The following is an 11,465-nucleotide window of genomic DNA, read 5'->3' on the forward strand; positions in this document are numbered from 1 at the left end:
CTTGCTTGATATTGGGCTAGTCACTCCATATTATGGGATATGAATTGTGACAGAGTTGAGGAAGTCCCAACAGGGAAGGGATTTTGAATGAAGATATAATGTAGAAAACTGATTGTTCTTGATTTTTTTTGTACCATGGAAAGCCCTCAGCTAATGACAGGAGCAGACCAACTATTAGTAATTATCTCAAAGGGTAAGAGAGCATCCACTTTTGTAAAGATGGGACAGGTAATGAAGGGAATTAAAAATAAAAGCAGGAAAGGGCACTGGGTTAGTTGAGGGAACTGCACAATATAGTTTTGTTGGAAATTACAAGGATGTGGGATAGGGTAAGCCATGAAGTCAGGGAAATGGATAGTAGCCTGAGCAATAAAGTTCTTGGATACCTTGTTAAGGAGTTTACGTTTTATCCTAAAAGCATTCTAGAAGTGTTACAGTTTACAGGGTAGGTAAAATGATGTCAAAATTAGTTTCTGTTCTAAAAAGATCAATCTGATACCAGTGTTGAAAACACAGGTGGGAGAAAGTGTAAAGAAAGAAGATAAAGAGAACAATTTAGAGATTGCTTAAGTGAACTGAATGAGAAATGGTAAAGATCTGAACTAAGGCAGCGATGGGGCAGAGAATGAGGTAGACAAAGGAGAGACATGGGAACAGATACTATGAGGCCTGGCAATATGAGAAAGAGGTTCACTTCAGATCTTGCACTTAAGTGGCTGGGTTTTTGGTGATGTCACCAAGACTAGAAAAGAAAATACTTTTTTAGGGGACAACATCTAGCTGATCTTCCACTGAAATTCTCTCTTCTCATTTCAGTGGTACAGTTCTTCATTGGTTTTCTTCTAACTGTCGTGGCAACTTCTCAGCTCTGTGTAGTGGAGTTCCTTTTTTTACACAGGCATCCTTATTGATAATTCCTTTAGGTTGGACCCTGATAATCTTCCTCTATAAACTCCACTTCTTTTTGATATTTTTCCAATTCTGATTTTGTCTTGATATTATCTCCACATTATTTATTATAAATATCCACATTTCACCTACTACCCTTGGGCTAAGAACACTCAAATATCTATTTTCAGTTCCAGGATATAAACCCAACTGCCCACTCAACATCTCCACCCAAATGTGTCACATGTCCAGACCTAACACATCCACACTGAACTAACTCCTCTTTCTAAAACCTACTCCTTACCCTTGCAATTCTTTCCTCTCCTACTCATTCACCCCCAATTGGCTCAAGTTCTGATGCTACTCCCCATAAAAGAGCTCTCAATTTCCTTTATTCTTTTTTTCCTCATGCCGACTACAAGAATAAGTGACATATAGTCTTATATATGATTATACCTATAATCACATGCACACATATGCTTGCCACCTTTGCCTTAAATTCCTTTAATCCCATAACCTATTGCTAGTATGAGAAAGTCCATTTTTTTCCCCTGTCATGTCTATGTCACACAGTATGCGTCACTATGCTTTCCCATAAATTGCTCCTTTGCCAACTGATCAAGTTCCAGATTCAAAGTTACCTCTTACATGAATCCTCCTAAACCTCTTTCATTTCAACCAAAATTATTTCACCAATTCTCTTCCCCTGCAATTAGTCTTTTCTACTAAACTGTGAAATCCTGAAGTACCAGGGACATATTCTATATATTTCATAATTTCAAAAATTTAGCAGTTTGATACATTTTAAATTGAATCAATATATTCCTTATCTTAGTCAGGCAGTCCTGCTTGAACTCTAGGGTGGTGCCTTTTGTTAGAAGATTGCACTCCCTTTCTCTGGGGCTAATTACCACCACCTCAATCACCATCACCACTGTGGCCACCACCATCACCACCACCACTATGGCACTCACATACCAAATGCCTCATTGAGGTTTTAATCTAATATTATTTAATCTTTCCAATACTTCTTAATGCCTATTTTATTGATGAGGAGACTGAGGTTCAGGGAGCCTAAGCAATTTTCCTGAGGTTAGAAAGTTTGGTGAAAGGCTGGGCTGGTATTTAAAATCAGAGACTCCTGATTCCAAAGTTGGGTCTTTTAACTCCAAAGCTGGATCTTTTAACTCTTGTGCTTGACCCTCAATTCATTGCTGAGGCACTGGAGCACATTTCATGTAAGAGTCTTGACAGAAGGGAAGCAAATGACGGTCCTAGACAACACCATGGCTTACAGATGTGTGCATGTATGGCAGGACCTGGTGATGCTGAAGTGCACAGTATGGTCTGTCTGTGACCTTTGCTCTTCCTGCTCCATATCATGTTGGGCTTCTCCTACCACCATACCACCATCTAAAATAAGAAATCAGCTTGACATCCAGTTCTTTGGTGTCTGCTGCTTCACCTACATTTTCACCTGAGAAAAGAAAGGACATCATTATGGACAGATTTTCCTGTCTTCCTGTTCAGTATCACTGTTTATTGTGGGAGGGAAAGAACTACATCAGAATCACAGGAGAAGCTTTTCCAAAATACACTTGCCTGCCTTAACCTTTGGATCTGGAACTTGAATATTGAACAGCTGATCTGGTTCCTGGATGAGTAGTTCTGGTAGAACATATTAATTTCCAAGATTTGCAACTTCTACTGTTCCTCTTATTGCTGAAACCTTTCCACTTCTTCCTCTAGATGGATATGTCTCCTGCTTACATGTAATCTGGGGGTGCTCAACCAGGGTGGCGGCATCTCACAGGAAGGCATTGAGAAAAATGTGTAGAGGCACTTATTTACTGGATATCACACTGACCAGAAAGGTGAATGGCATTTACAAAGTAAGGACTGGAAATGCTAAGCATCCTATAGGTCTGTACAATGAAAAACTGTCCCAGCAAAAATGCCAGCCACACCCCCATGGAGAAACACATTCATTTGGAGATCAGTTACTCTTGATTTAGTCTCTGAATCAGCCTCTGCACGTCATATCAACTACTGTGCTATTCCAGGGCAGAGCTCCCTTCAATTTCCCCATGCTCCACAAACTATGGAAACAGAGATTCTCACTTTCAAATATACTCGTTTAATATTTAAGTGGCAGGGAAGCTTGTCTCAACTCCATTTCTTCCTTCAATCTTATTTAATTCTACCCCTTACCCAGTCCACTGAATGTTTCATTTAAAGGACATGTGGCATGGGAAAGGGAGAAAAAGAACAGGAGCCATCACAGCCTCAGAGATTGGTTTGAATTCTCACGTCAGACAATAGTTTCAGGTTGGTGAATATATCTAAGACCTGGCTCAAAGCGAAACCTTTTCCAGAAATGATCTCCTTACTCCCTGTCTTAATGACTACCCCCTTCTTGCTTATTCATGCCAAAGCAGTGTGTAGGTTTGCAGTAGAGGCTTTCTAGTGCTCACCCATATTTGGCTTTTCTCTTCTTTTAGCTACATGGGACGATGCCATTTTTTCCACACTCTTCCTGTAGGATGAGGACAAGTGACTAGTTCTGACCAATGAGTCATGAGTAGAAGGATGCCAGTCACTATAAGCTGAAGCATTTCACTGCCAGTGAGAAGTCCTCAGTGTTTTCTCCCCTTGCAGATGTGATAGTGGAAGCTAGAGTTAAGGAGTTCCCACCAATCTGGGTCCCAGAACAACAACCATGAGCCCCTGAAGCCTCCCATCAAACATGTCAATAGGCAGAAATGATAAATATGTAATTAGCTTTTCTACTGTTGTTGTTTTGTGTCACTGAGTTTTGGGGAATTATTTGTAATCTCAGCACAACATGACCTACCCTGCTTAATCTGGTGTTCGTTTGCATGTTTAGTCTTTCCATCTTTGTGCATAAAGCATGAGACTTAAGTTTAAGGCTGAGTTTCGCCACTTAAAAGTGACCTTGACCACTAACCTTTCTAAACCTCAATTTCCTCATGTGGCAAATGGTGATCACGACAGTACTAAATTTATATGATCATAAAATCTGCATGGAATCACACAGGCAAAGTGCTTACCACAGTGCCCGGTAAGTAGCAAGGACATAGTAAATGTTACTTACTATTTTCTTTTATTGTTGATCAGAAATTGACTTCCCTTGGCCCTTCCCAAAATCTTCCAGGAGTCTTTAGCTTTGTCTGCCTGAAATCCTTCTACTGTCCTTCCCCCTAAAGAGCAAGTAGTCTAGGGCTGCTTCCTGCTTCTTTACATTGCTTGCAGTTCCCAGAACAGGATATTGTTTGCAACAGGCATTGTGTCATCCATGCTTTCATGGAACACACAATTGTGATTGGGATTGAGAACATATTTATGCCAAATGAATGAGTCAGCTCAGCCAAATCAAAGAAATAGAATTACTTTTTTTTTTCAGTGCAAACCTGGCATGTCTGGGAAACATGTCAGGAAATGTCCAAATACCCACTTTGTCTTTTGTTGCCGAGTATTCGCTAGGAGAGGCGGAATCCAGCCTCTTGGCCACATATCAAAAATAAACACATGTTCTAAATTAGCATAAAACAAATCCCATTTGCATTTATGTGACAGCCAAGTCTCACTATTGATGCCAGAGTTTGTTCCTGGACCACTGGGAGTCCTTCAGCACTTGGAGATAATTGCAGGTTATCTTAGGACGGATGCCTTCCTCCAACACTCCTGGATACTATTCTCAGCTTGACACTGACTTTTATCAAGTCTCCACAGGTAAGGAAAGTGGAGATAATTACTTGGCTGACCCAGACAGAAATACAAAACACTTATGCCTTACTTATTTTTATTTTTGACCCACACATCAAACTTTCCAATTGTAGAAAGTTCTACCAACTATTCCCTGGTCTGTTAAGTCTTCTCCTTACCTAGAACCTAGTTGGAGGAATGTTGAAAGGCAACCATAAAATCTATTTCAAAAAGAAGAAAGGCTGAGGATAGTATGCTCTATGGAAGGGAGAAAGGAAGGGAAAGAAGAAAAAGAAAGATATTCCTGGTTCCTGAGAATCTTGATTTTTTTGTTATTATTGATTTTTTATTTTATTTCTTTGAATTGTCTTGGAATTACAGCATTTTCTGAGGGATTCTTTTTTCCTGATTCATAGCCAATTTTGCATTTTCCTTTCTTGAAGCTCTCTTTCAAAGTATTTCTAAAAACAAGCTACATCTGTGTGTTTTAACACATTTGCAAAGTTGAATCCCCTTTTCCCATGAGATTCAATCAGAACAAATTATTAATTTATTGGGCCTTTAAGTGCATCATAATCCTGTGTCCTGAGCACACCTCATAGTCTTACATCAGTTAACCCCCCAGTGCTCTGAAGCATCTCTGGACTGCAGGGGGTTGGTGTTCCTGAAACCTTTAATCAACTACAATTGATTTGACAGCATAGCAGCAGCTTTTTGATGGAATAATCTTAATTGTTTTATGTGCCTTCATTTAATGAAACTCTAATGTGGGATTTTTTTAATTCCTGGAATCCACCCAGGTGTTTTAGTTGTATTTCCATGTACTTCTCATTATGTCCCAACTGTACAGGCAGTGATGAATGGAAAGACCTGGGGTGCGACTTAGGAACCAACACTGTCCCAGCTCCATCATGAGCTAATCCAAGATCCTTGGGCAGGTCACTTAATAGAGTGGGTCAGACAAAGGTTTAACAGTACATTAAGGACAGTAGAGCTTGTCCTAGTTACCAAGCAAGGTTGTTTGGGGGGTAGGAGGTATTGTGAGATAGTCTTAGTGTTGGGAGAGTCTAATTCTGACTCTAGAGATTTTTTTTGTGAGGTAGTAGTTGGAACCCAGAAGGTAAGGTGAGGTTCCCAGCCTAATGCCACAAAAATGTGTTCTATTACCATGTCCCTGGAGTAAAATACATAGAGTATAACATCACCAATTTGGGGTAATCCAAGTGGGTGCTAGGGTTGAAACTCTGGGTGAGTGGCAAGATGGGGTCCTTTTGTGTGGGGAAAAAAGAAAGAAAATTGGTGCTGAGCCAAAAGGAACTAGCAGAGGGAGGAGTCTGGGGTTCTACTGGGAAGGAGTATGCAATAAGTGCTTGGATGTCTTTACAAATGTAAGGATTTATTGGGTGACAGACTGTGGTTAGGGATGTCCTGTAAATAAGCTACTTAGTGCTACTGTCTCCCTCCCAGCCATCATGCCCTCCACTCCTGCTCTGCTTTTAACCCACCATTTTACTTTTGAGGTCTTCAGGGCACATGTGAATATAACAGCACTTCCCAGAGACTCATGATGGGAATCCATGTTTTCCATGTCAATGACTACTAGTTCTATATAAAACAGACCAATATGTGATTCATAAATATGTGCTGTAACACCTGAAGAGCCCTGCAAGAGAAGAGCCCTGTGTGCATGTCCATGGGATGGTCAATGGGGTGCATTAATTTTAGTACTCCTGGGAGACTTAAAGGACCTAGCTGCTCCTTGATTGTTTTTCTCTGGATAGAGGCCTTCCAAATCTCACTTTCCAAATTCCTAATTGAATTCCCAGCAATCTACTTTTCCTGACTATAACCAGAAAAGCATGTTTAAATGAACATGAAATTCCATCAGTCTAAAGCCTTGTTCACCCCAGTCCACCGACCCTGTCACCAAAGCCACTAACCATGCCCTATTGTGTTACTGTGGTATTCTAGGTTATCATTATGAAGTCTTTGCTCCTATTTGAGAAAACATGACGTTCCATTAAATGTATAATCTGGGTTCCTGCCAGGCCGGGGGTGCATCCTGCTGAAAATTGAAATGAGCTGAAATTTAACGTCAAGGAAAAGAAGAGAACCGTACACCAGGAAAAAGGAAGCTAAGGGTTGGGGAGAAGGGTGAATTCGGTGCCCTGTGATCCATTGCTTTCAGCCTGTAGATAGTGTCTTGTCAGCCAAGGATCTTCGAAGCCCAAGGAAAAAACAAGTCAGCATTCTTTCCCTCTCCACCGTGCTATGGTTGATGCTGGACAGCACTATCTGAGGAGGTTCTTTCTAGAACAAAAGACCATGTCTTTAAGGACCACCAGGGGCCTCTTTGCCATCATTATCTCTTGGCACACCCCCAGCTCTGGGTTCAACAATCATAAGAATGAGCCTGGATGGAGATAGCAAGTGGGGGGACAGTATGCTATGTCACACTGAGTTCTAGTGAGTTTTTCCTTCAGCCTCCAAATATCTCTCTCTTCAACATGACAACTAAAGGAAGTCTGAAGAGTCTACCTAAAAGTAAAGATAGGGGTCTGTAAGGTCTCCCATCATTTGTTTCCCCAAGAGCAATTGGGTATTAAGCGTACTGCAAAAGATCCTATGGTGCATTTAGAAATTTACTTCAGGGCAAAAAAGAAAAGCAGCAGCATCCTCCATAATCACCAGTTTGGAGCTCAGAGCCCTGGCTGGAGACCTGCCTCACATTTTAAATGTTTTTTAAAAACTCAAAGTAACTTATTTTTGTTGAATATAGAAAAATAACATATGTTCATTGTAAAAAAAATTCTGAATATTCAAAAATAACTTAAAAAATAATTTAAAAGTCCTGTCTTCTGGAGAGAAATACTATCATACATTGCCTAAGCAGACACCTAGACACGTGTGTGTTTAGTTGTTTGGTTTTTTTTTTTTTTTTTTTTACAATGGACAATCATAATGCACATAATGTTTGGCATGTGTATGTTTGGTAATTATATTTTCACCTGGGAATATATTATGAGCATTAAATATTTGTCCTAAAATGGCTTACAAGTGCCCCTAATATGCATCTTCAATACTATCTATATGCCTTGCCTTAGCTCATAAATCCCTGATGTTGGACAGTTAGGTAACTTTCAGCTTGATTATAACAAACACCAATGTCATGAATGTACATAGAGGCACTTCTTGATGATGATCTTGGATTTTTTTCTGTAGGATATGGGATTTCTGGGTGGAAAAGTAGAGCCCCACTTTAAAAAGCATTTGATAGATGTTGCCAACCCCTCTTCTTGTCTACACTACCCAGTACAGAAGCCACATGTGGCTACTAAAATTTAAAATCACTAAACTTAAAGTAAAAAGTTCACCTCCTTGATTGTGCTGGTTATATTTCAAGTACTCAATAGTCACACAAAGATAGTAGCAACCATACTATTATCAAAGAAATTTCTATTTGGACAGAAATTTCTATCAGACATTGCAAGTCTAGAAAGACTATACAAATTTGTATTTTAAGATCAAGCAGCACCTACTGCCTGTAGTTGACCAATACTGAATATTGTAGATCTTTAAAAATCTTTGCCAACTTAATAAATATTATATCTTGTTTGATTTTTTTCATTTCTTTATGACTAATGAAGTTGAACATTTTTGTTTAATGAATTTCATATATGATTTTTTTGAGGGTGACTTACTTATGTAGTAAACCTATTTTCTATTGAGCTTATCTTTTTAAAACAACTTTTTTCCATATTAAGATCACTCTTTAAAGAGTAATGTGTTGTAAGAGTTTTTGAAACATCTTTTGTATATTACATTTTTCACTGGAGAAATGTAAAATTTTAATGTATTTAAATCCTTAAATAGTTTTAAAAGCTCTAAGCCTAAGATGATAGTAATATTCATCTAAATTTTCCTCTAGTTCTTTCATCATTTCATTTTAAACATTTAAATTTCCATTTCTCCTGGAATTTATTTGGGTGTGTGGTATAAAATATGTATCTAATCTTTTCCATTTCTCATGTTACCATTTGCCCAAGAATCACTTTTAAAAATAACAAATAACTCCCTTGACTTGAACTCCCACTAAATGCTTACATGCCCTTGGATCTATTTCCAGACTTCCTATTCTGCCCACCTATTCTCTGATCTTTACCATCCTGTTTTTCTTTATGAATTTGCTTTATATTTTAATATTTGGGGGATTTGGTATTTTTCACTATTTCTAAAAAAATCTTTCCACTCTTTTTTTAAATCAGTTTTTTTCTCTCTAAGATAAACCTAAAATCATTTTTGCTAAATTCCTCTCAACAACAAAATAAATTCTTTCAGAACCTTAAGTGAGACTTGACTTGAAAACTTAATTCAACTCAAATTAATCTGGGAGAAAGGGTGATCGCTAATCACTGAATTCTCCATTCCGGGATAATTATCCGTTCCTTGTTTGTCTTTCTGATCTGGTTTCTTTTAGGGGGTGGGGTAGGGTGAAGAGCACAAGATGGGCAACTGACTATTTTCTGACATTGTCTTTGAACTATGAGCTAGTGTTCCCAGACTCTAGAAGTAACAAAAGAAATTCCATTTCTTAGCACTGAAATACATTTCAGTATCCACCTTCTCATAAATCTGCAAGAAAGAGATCTCACTTTTCATCCCAAGAATCTGGGAGTTCAAAACAACCTTTACGGAAAAACCAAACTCCAGGGGCAACTGCAAAGCACATTTGATGTCTAGCTGGCCAGTTTATTTTGCAGGACTCTTTTTTCCAACTCCCAAATACTTTTCCAGTCTGTGAAATTCATCTCCCCTCCGCCGTAACAGCAAGTCCTCTCCTGGCACTGGGTAGCTCACAGAGTTTTAATGGGCAGGGACCTTTCTGAGGGGCTTTTTATTGTGGAAGATGGATTTTAGTCGATAGCATGATGCTTCCTTGAATGACTGAGGTTTGGCAAATCGATGGGTATTTGGGAAGTGTTTAATTGTTCAGCATTCAGCTCTCCCTTGAACTCAGTCCTGAAGCCTGACCACTTTCCATTTCTGTAAGGAAACCAGCGCTCCTGCACCTCCCTGGTAGCCCACCAGTCAATCCAAAGGCCAAGAACTTGAATTCGCTTACACCGGAGTTTCTCAAACCGAGGGGGAAGAGAAATTTACCCGCATGGGGCTTTGGCAATATCTGGAGGCTTTTTGGGTGGTCACCCCAGCAAGACTGGAGGGGGCTGGAGGGATCTGGAAGGTACAGTACTGGTATCTACAGCGGATAGGCCAGATGCTGCTAATCACCACTCTACAACGCACAGGGCAGCCCCCACAACAAAGAATTCGCCCGCCTCAAGCTCAGTAGTGCCCAGGTGGAGAAGCCCACCTAACATTTTTTCACAAACTGCCGTAAGGCGGCGTGCATGACCTTGTCAGAAACAAAGGTGTTGCATTATGTAGGACGCGTTTGGTTTTTTTAAAAGACATGACTGACTTTTAAAAGCCCACGCCTCTTGGAGACTTACTTTTTAAGTTTTGCCTCTCCTAAGCAAGGCTTTCTCACCACGATTTCTAAAGCAAATTTAAAGGGTTCACAGAAACGTAGTAGGTCAACAGCATCCTCACACGCCTCGCACACTTCTCGGTCACAGAAAGCAAGTCAGAAAAGAAGGCTGTCTACACCACAGGCGGCGGCGCCTGCTCCGCGCGGGCGGCAGCGGGGAGGGATGGAGCAGCCACCTCCCTGACAAAGGCGCGGGGCTGGAGCCCCTGGCACCTTCTGCGGTCCCTTTCGGGCCCAGGAGATAGACAAGCCGTTCCCAAAGCGACCCTGCCGACAAGCCCAGCCCGGGAAAAAAAGCATCATCAGGTTAGCCGGGGATGGAACGGCTCATGGCACTTACTTGTCCAAAATGAAGTACAGGTCAAATCCCCCATAGCAGGCGGGTCCCCCTTCTTCCCTGCGTCCCCCTTGGCCGGCGCAGATGAGCACAAAAGTGGCCAAAGAGAGACACTTGAAGCCGATGCGGAGGGCTTTCTGCTCCACGGTGGCCATGACCTCAGCCCGGGGAGAGGGTCGGGTCCGCTCCTTCCCACGCGCCTCGAGCTCGCCAGCACCCTTAGGGACGCGCCATCCGAGGAGCCCTCCTCGCGGGTCCTTTATTCCCCCTCGAGCTCCAGAAAACTCCCCGGAAGCAATTGTCCGAAAGAGTTCAAGGTTTTCCTTCTGGTTTCCGCTCCGATGCTGGTTTCTGGGTTTCAGGTTTCAAGAATCCCAATACTACACTTCGCTTTTTTAAAGGCGCTGCTCCTGACTCCCGCCCGCGCGCCCCTCTCGAGGCTGCGCTGAGGTTTTGCAGTTTGAGGCAGTTCCGTCCTGACGGTTCTTTGTCCCAGATTTCAGATCTTATGGGGTGGGTTTGCAAATTGTTCTTGGCGCGGGGAGTGCTGTGCCTTTTCTGCCTCCTCTTTGCCCCCCTTTTTCATTTTGATGCAGGAAGAACGTTGAAAGGGTGCCCCCTTGTGGCCGAAGACGGCGAACGCGCTCTTGGGCTTTCTGGGGAGTGTGACTGCTCACGGTTTCTTACTCCTTTTTCCTCTTAGACCTTCCCTTTCTTTCTCCGTAGCTTCTTGTCCCTTCCCAGTTCTCGCTCACTCTCCAGACGTCGTCCTCGGCTTTCCTTTCCTACCCTATGTCTGCAGATAAGTCACTGTAAACATTTGATGAGGACGAACTTCCTCCAAACACTGTGGCTCTGACTGACCCCAGGCTGGGAGCTTTGCAAACAAGCTGTTGTGCAAACGAAGTAGAGAAGAACAGGGCTTTTGTGATATGAATCATCCAGTCATTAGCACACATCATAAAA

The 11,465-nt window shown here is 41.4% G+C and overlaps 1 protein-coding gene across 1 annotated transcript in view; it reads right to left on the reverse strand.

Moving 5' to 3' along the window:
• The window catches only part of ANTXR1 (ANTXR cell adhesion molecule 1), a gene marked incomplete at its 3' end in the record, with an annotated part of 210,237 nt that extends 199,569 nt beyond the window's left edge, over positions 1 to 10,668 (reverse strand). The window contains exon 1 of the mRNA XM_084234447.1: positions 10,503 to 10,668. Coding sequence (XP_084090573.1) covers positions 10,503 to 10,654 — 152 coding nt within the window. The 5' untranslated portion in view covers positions 10,655 to 10,668. The remainder of the gene's footprint in view (positions 1 to 10,502) is intronic.
• Between the last annotated feature and the right edge of the window lie 797 nt (positions 10,669 to 11,465).

Source organism: Talpa europaea, assembly GCF_964194135.1.
Source record: "Talpa europaea genome assembly, chromosome: 6".
Taxonomy (NCBI): domain Eukaryota; kingdom Metazoa; phylum Chordata; class Mammalia; order Eulipotyphla; family Talpidae; genus Talpa; species Talpa europaea.